The sequence below is a fragment of the Mastigoproctus giganteus genome, chromosome 5, assembly GCF_048544385.1.
Source record: "Mastigoproctus giganteus isolate SK-2022 chromosome 5, ASM4854438v1, whole genome shotgun sequence".
NCBI lineage: Eukaryota > Metazoa > Arthropoda > Arachnida > Uropygi > Thelyphonidae > Mastigoproctus > Mastigoproctus giganteus.
Window position 1 is genome coordinate 27,610,316 of NC_143579.1, and position 15,795 is coordinate 27,626,110.

General features: G+C 33.5%; 1 protein-coding gene across 8 annotated transcripts in view; it reads left to right on the forward strand.

Moving 5' to 3' along the window:
- The window catches only part of LOC150085263 (tropomyosin-like), a 108,712-nt gene that overhangs the window by 54,166 nt on the left and 38,751 nt on the right, over positions 1 to 15,795 (forward strand). For 5 of the 8 annotated variants that reach the window (XM_090373954.1, XM_090373956.1, XM_090373955.1 and 2 more), the window contains one exon: positions 12,205 to 12,322. In XM_090373954.1, the coding sequence (XP_090230080.1) occupies positions 12,205 to 12,322 (118 nt within the window). Of the gene's footprint in view, positions 1 to 12,204; positions 12,323 to 12,633; positions 12,752 to 15,795 lie in introns of all 8 variants that reach the window. The other 3 variants (XM_090373953.1, XM_090373952.1, XM_090373957.1) reach the window with 1 other exon arrangement.

Below are 15,795 nucleotides of genomic sequence, written 5' to 3' on the forward strand. Positions count from 1 at the left end.
TGGTAACTTGTATATATCTTCACTCTGATATTCCCTGTCACAGTCTTAGTAAATTGGAATCTCCTCATTTTTATCTTCTCTTGGTTAAAATGTCTTTAACCCAGTCTGTCAAATTCATCTGTTACCTCTATTGATCTCCCAATTCCACTAATCACTTAGAACTGTTGGACTTCTTTTCTTTGAAATCCATCTTTCTCCAGTCAAACTTTCCTAACAGTGAGGTAATTTTCCTTGGCGATATGAATATTCCTAAGGCTCCAGCTGGCTTCAATATTATGAATATTGAAGCCAACTGGAGTTGTGAATATTCACAACTCCAGCTGGCTTCAATTTTCTAGTCACAAGGACCCAGCTGGTCGAGATGCTGAGGCTTTTGCAATTATTAATGCCCTCACAGATTATTCATTTACCTACCAGAATAACAGACAATCCTAACCACACACCCAATGCTCTTGATCTTTTTCTCATGAACAAGTAAAGTGTTGAGATGAGTGGTCCTCTACACACCTCACATCACAACTTGGTGATGATGATCTCTACTCCAGTGGAGCCTTCCTTTCATGGCCATTCTCAGCCTCATGTTTGGCTGAGAATTTTGAGAATGTTTGGCATTACAAGAATGCAAAATGGGATGATATATGAGATTTCTATTTTTTTTTTTATTTTGTTTGAATTACTGTTTTACATCCGATCAGATTTTGTCAGAGAAATTGTTCTTATAAGGATGAAATCCTTTATTCCACACTCCACCTTAAAATGTCACCTTTATCTAAACCTTGGTTTTCAATAAATATGCTAAGGCTGTTCAAGATAAGTTTGCATCCAAAAGTTTGAGCATTCTGGTTTCTTGCCAAAATCATTGTCTGCAAGTTTTGCCCATCTGTACTGTTACCTCTGTTAAAATTAGGTGGTTCTGTTGCCACCTCAGTTAAAGATACAGCTGATTTACTAGCATCCTACTTTTCTTTTAACTCTTGTATTGACAATCTTGGTAAACCATCTCCCATTCCCAGTACACTCCATTCAATGTCTCTTGTGGCCTTCCATCAAAAGGATGTCAGAAGAATTTTGAACAATCTTGATGTACCAGGTTGATGGTATTTCTCCACTTGTTCTTAAAATCAGTTGATTTCAATCCTTCTAAAACTCAGTCCTGTCTTATCTCGCAAAAAGGATTCTTCTATTTCTATGTTTATCTTCGATGACACTCAGATTTCTAGGCTCACAACTCTCTGTTAGGGAATACCCTGACTTTTGATCTCTCTTGGCATAAGACATTGAATTAATGCTTCTTCCACATTTAAAAAAACTGAATTTTTCTCTTTTGCTCTTGGTGTTACTTTTCTCTTAAATGGCTACTCACTCTCTGAAAATCTGGGATCTTGTCCCCATAACTTCTTTCAGGCTTCTGGATTATTCAAAAGTGGTTAGGTTAATTAATGACCCATCTCTAAAAAAGTCTCTCCACTCTCTGTCTCATAGGCATTCTGCTTTTGCTGCATGCCTTTTCCATTGATACTTCCATGAATCTTCTGAATTGGCTGACTGCTGACTGCTGCAGCCAGCCAGTGTTCATTTACTGTCCTACTTCAAATGATGATTTTGAAGTAGGACAGTAAATAGTCTTCTTCCTCGTTTATCCCTTCAACTTCTGTTTTCTCCCTTTTGCACATAGGTGCCTCCGTAGCCAGGTGGGCAGGAGCAGCAGTGCGTAGCGCACGCTTCTTGATTAAACCGGGGTTCGAGCCCGTGAGCCACCATATATGGAGGATGCGGAAAGGTCAGAGAATGACCACCACATATCCCCGGAGCAATATGGCCTTAGTTGCTAATGCTCCTAAAAAAACCAAATAACAAATAACAACAACCTTTGTACTATTTCCTGAAAATTACAATCTACAGAAATTCAGGTCTAATGTCAACAAGAGATGTATCTTCTCAACCTTCAACCCATGAACCGGTACCAATACTATAGGTTCTTACGCCTTTAATGTTTAGAGTTGATTTCCATAAAAAAAAAAAAAAAAGCAAAAAGCAAATGGCCTGCTATGCATACTCTTAAATATCAGGTATTACATCATTAAACTTATCTTTAAAAAGTCTCAGAGCTAAATCAACTGTGCAAGGTCTAGAAACTTTGCTGGCCTTGGAATCAGACCACCTGATGCCATGCATCTATTGTAAAGTTTGTATTTAGTGATTAAACAACATGAAAAGAGAAATATGAGAAAGTATGCTATCTTGTTAATATATTATGGTCTGATGATCTGAATTATTTTTGGCGACATGGGGTAGAAGAAAGTTTCCTACATTTAAAAAAAAAAAAAAAAAAAAAAAAAAGCCCTGGTTATAGTTTTTTCTATGGAAAAAAATGCACCACAAATCTTAGTTTGACTGAAAATAACAAAAATGTTCACTTTGGGAATGTTATATATAAACTGCAGCCAAAGGCCCCTCCGTAGCCAGGTGGGCAGGAGTCGTAGTGCGTAGCACACGCTTCTTGATTAGACCGGGGTTTGAGCCCGTGACCACCAAATACGGAGGATGCGGAAGGTCAGGGAACAACCACTGCATATCCCCAGCCCAGATAAAGGGTGAGGGTTGGCATCAGGAAGGGCATCTGGCCGTAAAAATTGCATGCCAAAACAACAAAAAAAAAACAAAAAAAAAAACAAAAAAAAAAAACGCTGACCCTGTATATAATGGGAAAAAGTGAGGACAAAAAAAAAATATATATATATATATATATATATAAACTGCAGCCTAAGCATGTAGTTTCTCTCTCTCTCCTAGATTGTAACATTTTGTTTATTCAGTTTTGACCATTCAGATGAGAAGTGCACTCATTGTTTAAAAGAGATGGAAAACATCCAGTCATGTGATGAAGTCTTTATTGTCCATCTGAAACAAAATGTTGACATGGAAATTTTGATGTTTCTCCCTGTTATTTTTTGTGATGGGTTGTAGCATTTGTTATCTTACACTGTTTAAGATGCAGCTGTTTCCTTAAAATTCTCCATACAGTAAGATGTGCTAGAGTTGATAACTAGCTTGATATATTGATTTTCTAATACTGGGAGACAAAAGGTGTTCTCATGCTTTCCAAAAACACAAGAACAGCTTTTGCTCTTCCAGTTTTTTATTTTATTTTATTTTGGAATAGGGCAAAGAAAAACTTATGTGAAGAAAAGTTGTTTCAGTTATAAATGGAATATCTACCAGGAAGCACTTTTCTGTGATGTGGAAAACAATCTTCCAATAGATAATCAAAATTGCATTTCAGATTTGAGGTTCAAAGAGAGAAAAAAAACACTATGCCCATTCTTTTCTACTGAAAATAACTATTTGTTGTGTTTTCATCACATACATGCTGATTACTGCAAAACTTGTAACCACTTATCAAATCTTTTCAACCCCAGCTATATATTTTACTAAAGTCAAGATATGTAGTCTTGTAGTTACTTTTGAATTATCCTACATAAATAATAATTTTCTAAGCAAATAGAAGCTGATGATTAAAAAAAAAAAAATATATATATATATATATATATATATATATTTGATATAAAAACTTTCTTGATATAAAAATGAGTGAAAGAAAGAAAGGAATTAAAAAAGTAAAACTAATGCAGTCCAAGGCAGCCATTGCTAAATCCCAACAATGCACAGAGAATAAAATAAAATTAATAAGGGAGAGTAAGAAGAGAAGGAGAAAAAAATGGAAGGAATGACAAGTGAAAGGAAATAAATAATGGAGGAAAAAAGAGATAAAAGGGGGGAGAAAGTGAGAAGGAATGACAGGTAAAAAAAATTGTATAATAAATATATATAAAACATAAATTTAATCAAGAAAGGGTGATGCTATAGAAATCATAACCTTACTTTGTCATCAGGTGTCAACTACTAGAATTGCGAGCAATACCAGCAACATCATGTCTCTATTTCTGATGTAAAATACATGCAAATAAGGTAAAAACAAGTATAAGTAAAATTAAATTGGTAGAAATTTTAGATTAAAATTAATAGAAACCAAAAGAAATAATATATATATATATATATATATATATATATATATATTATGTGAGGTAAAAGTTAAGTAAAAGTAATAAAAATAAAAATAAATAAATATGGCTATGTAGCTATCATTAGAGGCAGCAAATGCACATCCTCCACATGATGCCTAATTATATCTGATAATTAAAATAAATATGATATTTAAATAAAATCATCAGCCAGTAGTACGGCAATAATGCAGAGCGAAATGAAACGCAAAATAATATAAAATAAACAAACAGGGAAGGGAAAGTAGAGATAATAGGACAAAAAGGTAGTCGATAATCCCCTGTATAATTTAGTCAATTAAGTCATTAAACCTAATTAATAAAAAACGATATAAATTTAAATAATGCCAATTATAAATAATTTAGCGGTACCGCCCTTGAAGGTACCAGTTCCAAAAGACGTGAAATATCACCAAAAAAGGGTTAAAGAAACTACCAAAAAACTAAAATATCAAAATAATAGACTGACCATCATGCCCCATATCGACAGAGGACCACGAGGCCAATAATGGTCATGGAATCGCTGCATTTCAATCGTCATACAAATCATCGCAAAGGCAGAAATATCGAAGAACCAAACCACCCCTCCATTCTCCGATAGATCAACCAATGCAGAGGATTTGCATGGCGGTGGTCCTTATGCAGCGAAAAATAATCTATAGAACAGACAGCACTCTTGATCAGAGCCACACCACTGACATAATGCAAGCTTAACCAGCTTATATAATAAAAAGGAAAAGAATAGATGGCGGCACAGGTGCTGCTTATTTAGCATATCAACCCACTACTACCACTAATTTATATTATGTGAGGTAAAAGTTAAGTAAAAGTAATAAAAATAAAAATAAATAAATATGGCTATGTAGCTATCATTAGAGGCAGCAAATGCACATCCTCCACATGATGCCTAATTATATCTGATAATTAAAATAAATATGATATTTAAATAAAATCATCAGCCAGTAGTACGGCAATAATGCAGAGCGAAATGAAACGCAAAATAATATAAAATAAACAAACAGGGAAGGGAAAGTAGAGATAATAGGACAAAAAGGTAGTCGATAATCCCCTGTATAATTTAGTCAATTAAGTCATTAAACCTAATTAATAAAAAACGATATAAATTTAAATAATGCCAATTATAAATAATTTAGCGGTACCGCCCTTGAAGGTACCAGTTCCAAAAGACGTGAAATATCACCAAAAAAGGGTTAAAGAAACTACCAAAAAACTAAAATATCAAAATAATAGACTGACCATCATGCCCATATGTCAGTGGTGTGGCTCTGATCAAGAGTGCTGTCTGTTCTATAGATTATTTTTCGCTGCATAAGGACCACCGCCATGCAAATCCTCTGCATTGGTTGATCTATCGGAGAATGGAGGGGTGGTTTGGTTCTTCGATATTTCTGCCTTTGCGATGATTTGTATGACGATTGAAATGCAGCGATTCCATGACCATTATTGGCCTCGTGGTCCTCTGTCGATATGGGGCATGATGGTCAGTCTATTATTTTGATATTTTAGTTTTTTGGTAGTTTCTTTAACCCTTTTTTGGTGATATTTCACGTCTTTTGGAACTGGTACCTTCAAGGGCGGTACCGCTAAATTATTTATAATTGGCATTATTTAAATTTATATCGTTTTTTATTAATTAGGTTTAATGACTTAATTGACTAAATTATACAGGGGATTATCGACTACCTTTTTGTCCTATTATCTCTACTTTCCCTTCCCTGTTTGTTTATTTTATATTATTTTGCGTTTCATTTCGCTCTGCATTATTGCCGTACTACTGGCTGATGATTTTATTTAAATATCATATTTATTTTAATTATCAGATATAATTAGGCATCATGTGGAGGATGTGCATTTGCTGCCTCTAATGATAGCTACATAGCCATATTTATTTATTTTTATTTTTATTACTTTTACTTAACTTTTACCTCACATAATATAAATTAGTGGTAGTAGTGGGTTGATATGCTAAATAAGCAGCACCTGTGCCGCCATCTATTCTTTTCCTTTTTATTATATAAGCTGGTTAAGCTTGCATTATGTCAGTGGTGTGGCTCTGATCAAGAGTGCTGTCTGTTCTATAGATTATTTTTCGCTGCATAAGGACCACCGCCATGCAAATCCTCTGCATTGGTTGATCTATCGGAGAATGGAGGGGTGGTTTGGTTCTTCGATATTTCTGCCTTTGCGATGATTTGTATGACGATTGAAATGCAGCGATTCCATGACCATTATTGGCCTCGTGGTCCTCTGTCGATATGGGGCATGATGGTCAGTCTATTATTTTGATATTTTAGTTTTTTGGTAGTTCTTTAACCCTTTTTTGGTGATATTTCACGTCTTTTGGAACTGGTACCTTCAAGGGCGGTACCGCTAAATTATTTATAATTGACATTATTTAAATTTATATCGTTTTTTATTAATTAGGTTTAATGACTTAATTGACTAAATTATACAGGGGATTATCGACTACCTTTTTGTCCTATTATCTCTACTTTCCCTTCCCTGTTTGTTTATTTTATATTATTTTGCGTTTCATTTCGCTCTGCATTATTGCCGTACTACTGGCTGATGATTTTATTTAAATATCATATTTATTTTAATTATCAGATATATATATATATATATATATATATTCTTTTATATATATTTTGGTTTCTATTAATTTTAATCTAAAATTTCTACCAAATTATTTTATTTTCATTTTATACTTATAACTTGCTGTTGTCCTTATTGGCATGCAAGTTACATCAGAAATAGTCACACAATGTTGCTGTTATTGTTTGCAGTTCTGGCTGTTGACACTTGATGACTACACCGGGGTTGAATTATTAACCAACATCCTTTCTTGATTAAATTTACAGGTATTATATAATTTTTTATTTATTTATTTTTTTATCTCTCCTTCCTTCTCTCTTTCTCTTCTTTTTTACCTCCATTATTTCTTTCCTTTCACTTGTCATTCCTTCCAATTTTTTTTCTATTTCTTTTCTTTCATCTCCTTACTCTGTCTTTCTCTCCCTTATTATTTTTATTGTATGCATGCACGTGCGATTGTTGAAAGAATAAACACAATCTCTTATGCTTGCTGTTATGGATATCTTTGTAGTTGCCCACAGCAGCAAGCCTTAAAGCACAGGTGCCCAACCTGTGTCCCACAGCCCACTCCTTCACGTTGTGGCCACTTAAATGGTCTTCAAGTGTTGTGCACTCCCAAAGTTTAAAACTAGTGTCATAAAATAGTTTCACATTGATTTTTGAAAATATTCATTTTTAATAATATTCAATTTTTTTCTATATTGCTTTCTCATGTTTTTTTATATCTTCCTCAGAATTGAGCAATGTTATTATAACTATACAAGGCCGCCGTAGCCTAGTGGTCAGGTGCGCGGGTGCATAAGTACACGTGCCTTTAGTGACTGGGGTTCAAGTCTGTGACTGCTGAATACGGTGCTGTTTCTTGTAATTTGTCTATCTTGTGAACTCCTCTGACCGTTTGGTCGTCCCGGAGTATAAACAAAAAATTTTATTTATTTATAATAGGATTGTTGTTAGTATTATGTAATAATTGCTAGATTTTATATTTAATTATTAAATGTAAACAAAAACATATGTGAATATGAATGTGGAAAACAAAAATTTAATTCTGTTTCAAAAAATGCATAGTTAGTGGTAAGAAACTAGTACTGTGCTCGGTCTAGGTCTGCTTGCCGTAGCAGCCAGTGACCTTCAGCATTTTATCTGTTTTGACTCCTGGCCAAAAAAGGTTGGATGCACCTGCCTTACAAAGTTTATGAGAAAAGGTGCTAGGCCTCATGAGATATTTTTGTATAAAATATACGTAGTACATTTACTAACCATTAATTTTAGTTAATTTTTGTTAAGTGTAGTTACTGAGTAGAGATATAGAGCTTTCCTTATTGAAGAGTTTGGATATTCTTCATAATAAGAATATTCTTTTGAAGGAATTATTGCTTAAAATATGCAAGGAATGATTCATTTAGTAAATGGAACATGTATATATTCTTTCACATCTAACTACATGTGCATTATGGAAGTGATAAAATGATTTGAAAACACTTGACCTGCATTGGACAGGGTACAATATCAAGATATTTTTTACAAATGACCAAACTGAATAGCAAACCATGTGGAAAGGGCCTACTGTAATTGGAAATGTCTCTAGTGGCAGCTTAATTGGAGCAATACATCGACATCAGCCACTCATTTGAAAAGTTCTGGGTTCAATTTCTGTTGATGACTGGAAGAGTTTCTAATGTCCTCTTCAATTGAGGTTGTAGTTATCTAATCTCAGGTGGAGGAAGTCAGTTTTCTACTTGAGTTATTTCTGATTTTTCAGCCTGCACCACATACATATTGGTCCACAGATATGCACTTGTACATACAAAATATACAATATGGATATGAGAAACAAACTCTTGCTTTAAAATAATTTGAATTTATACAGGAAATGGTATACAAAAAAAAAAAAAAAAAAAAAAAAAAAAACAGAAAAGAAAAGTAAAAATATATGTATATAATTCTATGTGGTTTCTATCTTGGGGATGCTTTGGTTTGGTGACAGAAGCTGACTTTTGAATACCAAGGCTTGGGCTTGATTGAATGATTGATGGCATACAATTTTAAAGTTTTTCAAAATAAAGTTATAATTTACTGTGTCTTTACAGAAAATGATTTTGAACAGATAATTTGTTACAAAGGTATGTAAAGAATTTGAGATTGGAAGGAAATATTATCGTGTATTGAACAATTGAAAAATGTTAATCACTACCAAAAATAAGTGTTATAAAAAGAGGTCTTAAAATAAAAAATATTGGAATGCTCTCAGATTTATCAGAGTAATCATTTCATATAGACATCTTTTTGCTAAAAATTAAATCACTGAATCATCAGAATCAAAATGATCACTAAGAATAGCAAAAATTTAATAGAAATTTAGTGGAAGCTGCAAAAGAGGTATGTGGGAAGGTCTTTAAAGATAAAATGAGACATATCTGGACCCAAAGGAAGTTAAAGAAAAGCAAAACTATTAGAAGAAATACTTGGCTGCAATGTAAAGAAAAGTATGAGGGCTGAGATATGAATGAAAGCAACTAAAGGAAATTCTTGGGAAGATTTTGTGAAAGACATGGGAAACAAGTATCACGATGATAGGAAAATGTTTTGATTTTTAATTAAATCATAGCACTGTTCAGAAGTATGTTTATTTCAATGAAAGAAATTCTGAAAGTTTGAGTACTTTCAGAAGCCTGCATTCTTTTGCTTCAAAACCAAAAGAATTTTTTATAAATATAGTATTAAAATTCTTGTAGGAAGGCAGCAGAAAATTTTTGAAAGCAAAGGAAAATATATACTTGATTTTGTTGTAATTGTGTTTTTGTTTTGAAAAGGGAGTTTTTAAAAGACATTACTTAAGGGATGATCTGATAGCAGTATATTGAATGGATAGAGGTTTCTGTTTTTGATCTTGATATCAAACTATTTGCATATTAAAACGAAGCGCAAAAAAAAAAAAAAAAGCTTAACCAAAACTTTCATACACTGTTTTAAATAAGCATGCACTGTAGTATAATACCACCTGGCTGACCAAGAGCACAACACTGCTCACAAGTTGTAGGTTGAGGAAAGATGTACTTTATGGTTGTTGAATATTATTTTTTGTTATCTATGATTTAGGGCAAAATTGGACAGTAGATACAAGATAAAAATTTAATAGAATTGCAGTGTGGTGCACCCTGTAATTCTTTCTATATCATTTAGATCATTAAGTCAATAACAGTATCATTCAGTGATTAAATTGTTTGTTATATATTTTGAAATTTGTTTATGGCAGTAATCAGCCCTGTGGTTCCTATGTACATTTCTCTTATACAAAAGTAAGATTGAGATCTTTATCCATTAGAAAATATTACTGGTAAACAATAGGATTTAATTGCTTGCAACATAGTGAATAATATTCCTTGTATGTTCTTATTCAGTGAAAAATGTGGTTTTATATGTAGATACATATAAACACATTTATATATTTTTGATTTTTTCTGAAAATTGAAGCTTAAGTTTAGGGAGCTTAAGGTCTAATATAGGCCTCCATAGCCACGTGGTCAGGAGTGGGAGTGCAGTAGCATGTGCTTGTTGAGTAGACTGGGGTTCAAGCCCCTGATTGCTAAATACAGTCGATCTGTCAACCAACCTGCACTTGTCCAGCTTGACAGATTATGGTCCATTTCCCTCAACATGAATCGTTGAGGAGGTTTCCATTCTGTAGTGGATTGATAATGGCTGCATAGTTAAATAAGGAATATTTTTTCCTTGTATTAAACTATAACTAAAAAGAGTAAAATAAGAATTAATTTTTTTGAGAAAATTTGTGTAGCAGTACAATATGAAATGTGTACTGCATTGTTTGTGTTCTTTGATGCAGACAAGCTTGAATATACCATCCTGTTTATGCCATAAAGGTTAATTAAAGTAGAACTAACTTTATTATTACATTTTTATTTTTCATTACTATTAAGTAGATTGCCATTCAAAGGAAAATTCTGTAATGTCACATTACACAATCATCTTCTGTTTATTCTTAATTTATAAAATGTTTAGATATATTACACCGATGAGCCAAAACATTATGACCAGCGAGTCATTATGCAAGTCGAAGCAACTGCAGGTGAACTATGGCACGTGCGTGGGTCAAGACATGGTATAAAAAACACCTGATACTGAGCTCCATTAATCAGTGTTACGCTTGTTCTTCAGATGGGAATGGCAGTGGACTTAAATGAGTTTGACAAAGGCCAAATTGTAATGGCCAGACAACTGAGTCAGAGCATATCCAAAATGGCACGGCTGGTGGGGTGCTCACAGTCAGCCATGGTTATTACCTACCAAAAGTGGTCCAAGGAGAGGGAACCCATGAACCACCGGTGAGATAATGGATGACCACTGCTCATCTATGTTCGAGGTGAGCAAAGGCTCTCCTGGATGGTACGCAGCAACAGAAGGGCGACTGTGGTGCAACTAGCCGGTAATTGGAATATTGGTGACAGGAGTAATGTGTCACAATACACAGTACATCGAACCCTGCTGAAAATGGGGCTGTGTAGCCACAGGCCACTCTGAGTCCCTATGCTAACCACGGTTCACTGGCAACAGTGCCCACAATGGGCATGCGAGCATCGAAGCTGGACCTTGAGTGATAGGAAGAAGGTCATCTGTCCGATGGATCACGTTTCCTCTTGCACCATGTGGACAGCCAGGTACATGTGTATCATTTACCTGGGGAAGTGGTGGCGGCTGTGTCATTCTTTGGTCGATGTTCTGCTGGGATACCCTGGGTCCAGTCATACATGTGTCAGGCACTCTGACGTCTACCACCTACCTAAACATCATTGCTGACAAGGTACACCCTTTCATGGCAACGGTCTTTCCCTCTGGCGGTGCCGTCTTTCAGCAGAATAATGCACCATACCACACCTCCCGGATTATTCAAGATTGGTTTGCGGAACATGAGGAAGACTTCCAGGTATTGTCCAGGCCTCCAAATTCCCCAGACATCAATGCCATCGAGCATCTGTGGTTTTTGTTAGAACAGCAATTCCGATCTGTGGCATCTCAACCACGGTCCTTAAAGGATCTGCTGGTTATGTGTTGGTAGATACCACAAGAAACATTTAGAAATCTTGTAGTGTCCATGCCTTGCCAGGTACAAGCTGTTTTGGCTACACTTGGAGGACTAACGTCATATTATGTAGGTGGTCATAATGTTTTGGCTCATCGGTGTATAAGTACAATTATGTATTTTTAGATTTCTTTCTTTACTTCTGTTGTGGAGTGCTTCAGATCTAAAAATGTACAGCCAGAAAACATTGCCTATGAAGTATATTTTAACATTGATTTTTAGATAAAATTATTCTGCTGTAATTATATTTCTTGGAATTCTTAAAATGCTCATACTGTTTAATGTAGTTTGTAAAAATACATTTATAATTCCTTCACTGGTCTCTTTTAAACCTCTTCATTTTTTTTTAATGACACAGGCTATAATAGTTTTTTTTTTTAATATACATCAAAAATAAATATATTGAATATATATCTGTATTAAATACAGTATCAGAAAAGCCTTGGAAAATCGTACAAATATGGAAGATGACCGGATAACTATGTTAGAAAGCCAACTAGGACAGGCTCGTACAATTGCTGAAGAATCAGATAAAAAGTATGAGGAGGTGAGTGGTAACAGTACAGCTAATAACAATTTTTTTTTCCAGACCTTTGACAGATGAAGCAAAAATGTCAGTTCAAAAAATAGTAGTTTCAGATCTTTATCATTTTTCAAGAGAATGTGATACAGGGCAAATAAATTCTGACTGTTTCAGCATTTTTTGCTGTTGTCAGATATGCTTGCCCAAATAAGGATGAAGCTGTTTATGAAGCTGTTTGCTTTATTCTTTTTTTTTTTTTTTTTATAAAATAAAAGTTACAAATTAAAATATACCAAATGTAAGTAACCATTAGTGCTGTTTTCTTATTCTGGTAGTATGCGGAAGATGTTGGAACATACAAGCATTAGGGATGAAGAGCGTATGGATGGCTTGGAAGGTCAGTTGAAGGAAGCCAGAGTAATGGCAGAGGAAGCTGACAGGAAATATGATGAGGTGACATTCAAAATAGTTGATAATACCAGGCCTTGAGCATCCCTTTCACTGACCTCTATTTTGTGATAATCTAATGGCATGCTGCTAGATGGTTTACAGGTAGATTAGCTTGCAGTATTCTGATAACTTTGTTGCTTCTAATGTGAAGTAAGTTTTCAGTTAGATATTACACTGGAAGTAACAAAGTTATACTTCAGAATTACTTAATATAATTTTGAACTGTGAGGTTTGAATTTTTTTTACTTTGCTTGCTTACTTTTAACTACATAACATTTAAATTATATTAAATAATAAATGAAAAGTGTGTTTGAAGGTGTGTATTTATTCCATGTTAGTACTGAATGCTAAGCACTTGGCATTGTCCGTCTCTGTAACCTCCTCATCAGAAATTTAAACCAAAAAAAAAAAAAAAAAAATTAACAGGCATGCAATATTGTTTTTTCCAAAATATGCATGAAAAAAAAAATTAACATATTTAATTTTAATGCTTATTACCTCTTAGTGGGGGTTAATGGAAATTCTAATATCTGTATTTGCAAATTCACAGATAAGAAATAATATAATTCTTGTACTTTTTTTTTATCTGTACAGCTGCTTGAAGTGATGAATAGGAAGTTTTCAGTTAAAGTCGAAATTGCATAAATGACTTATTTTTCATGTCGAATCTCATAGTAAAGTTATATATTGGAATATTGGTCATTCAGATGTCCACATGTTTTGCATGGAACAGCTAAATTAATTTTACAGTAAACAGATTTAACTTTCAGCTTATGAAAAGGCTAAACTTGCTTTTGATTATCATTATCAAGTGACAACCCAAATGAACCGATTTTATTCTCCCTTAAAGCAAATAATATAGTGTTTTTGTTTTGTGACACTCATGAAATTTTGCTCCCATAGGAACTTGGTTTATAATAGAAATAGAAAACAGTGACATAAGTTAAAGTTCATACACATGTACAGTATTATATGATTGATATAGTTTCACACTGATCTAGCCAATGCATAAAGTTTTAATGTTTAGAGCATTGGAACATCTCAGAGGCATTAAGTTGCATAGAAAATAGTTTGTAGGATCAGTTTAGACCTGTATTTTCTTTTATGAACTGAATGGTTCATGAAAGAAAATAGGATATGAACTAAATGGTGGATGTAGGCAAGTCCTTTGACTGACAGCAGGATTGCATTTAGAGAATTCCTCTGAATTACATTTCTAGAAAATGTGGCATAAATTATTGAATTTTTCAATATAAATAATGATTTAATCTAATTGGGGGTTATTATTCTGGCCAGTTCTTCTGACAATATGCAACTTTTTATAGATATTATTAAATGTTTCTTTAAGAATTGTTTGCAGCATTATACCATTAATGTTCAGTTGCATTCTGAAAAGCCCAAGGCTTTTGCTATCCCAGCAAAAAAATAAATAAAATAAATAAATAATAAAATAAAAAAAACCCCTATCTATTCCAGCTGACCTTTGAATTTTAATGATCCCCTCTCACTTTATTATCACTTTTTTTTTTTTCTTTGTTTCTAATATGATGGTTTTTCTGCCATGCTTCTCTACAATACTTTCACCTGAACACTGAACTCTCTTTTTATTAGTCATTTTTAAAGTGAAGTGTTATATCAAAAATACTAATACATTTAGCACTTGAGGGCATTGCGCACTGGACTGATGGATAAAATGTGCAATAAATTTGAATCTATTTAATATATCCAAATAACACATTTTTTGTACATTATTTGTACACATAAATGTCCATTTTTAATAATGGACTTACCATTATTAAAATATCAGTACAAATTTGAACATTTAATAATAGAAGTTGCCTTTTTAAATTAAATTAATAATTTAAATTCTATTATTAAATTAAATTAATATAATTTAATAATAGAAGTCTCCTTTTTTAAAAACAAGTAGTTTCTTTCTACCATGTTTAGGTTCCACCTTCTCTGGTATCTTCTCTTCATCTTCTTAATATCTAGTTGGAATCCTTACTTTGCTGATGAAATCAAGATTTTCCATAAATAAGTCAGTGGAAATGCAAGAAATAAATCTTCAAGCTCATCTTAAATTATTACATAATCTTATATCTTCTATTAGCTATGTGGATAACCTAGTTGGAACTTGTGTCATCTGGCACTGAGGTTATGAACTAAATTATTACTTTTCAGTTGGTTCAATTGTTTTTATTTTAAAGAATCAAATATCTGATCCCACTTGGTGTCCAGTTCTAAGTTAGCATTCTGTAAGAGTGAGTTAAAGTCACTCGTAATGAAGCATCTATACTTGCATTCCCATTCAAGTTGTGTTAAAGAGATTTTTATTCCACTCTTTACAGGCAGCCCTTGTAAAGTAATGCCCCACCTCATTATCTTTGTTCATTTTTCCTAAGCACATTGTATTTACCATAATGAAATTCTTCCCTTATCTCCATATTGTATTGTCTTAATCATACAGTGTTAGTTGATCATAAGCTCAGTTTCTTTCATTTCATTTACAATGTTTTTGTTGTTACTGTATGAACAGGTTAAATTATATATTTAAATACCGTTTACTATTCTAATACGTCTATTAAAGCTGCTTAAGCAATTTTTTCTCTTGTAGACCATATCTGCTGGTTAGTTGTGTGCCTATTTCATTACTTCTTTCTGTGAATATGGTAATTTAAAGTTGTATACAAGTAGGTGTAACCTTTATTCCATGCCACTAATCTGAATATTTCTAGTGATACTCCTAATTCTCCTTCCCAGTTAAGGTCGCCTCTATGGTATTAGGAAATATCACCTCCTCCATTCATTTGAATGGAGGAGGTGGTATTTCCTATTTTTGTTAAAGAAGTCCTTCTGCCAACTAGAACAGTCCATGCTGCAAAATTCCTTCACAGAAGCTCTTTGTAAAGCCCTCGAGTCTTTAATTAATCCATAAGGCCTTTGAAAATATAGTTCCTTGTATCATACCTGGATAGAATTGCAGGCACAAATACATTCTGACCTAACATGTAGCATTCTTTTCAGCATTACCCTATATTTATTCA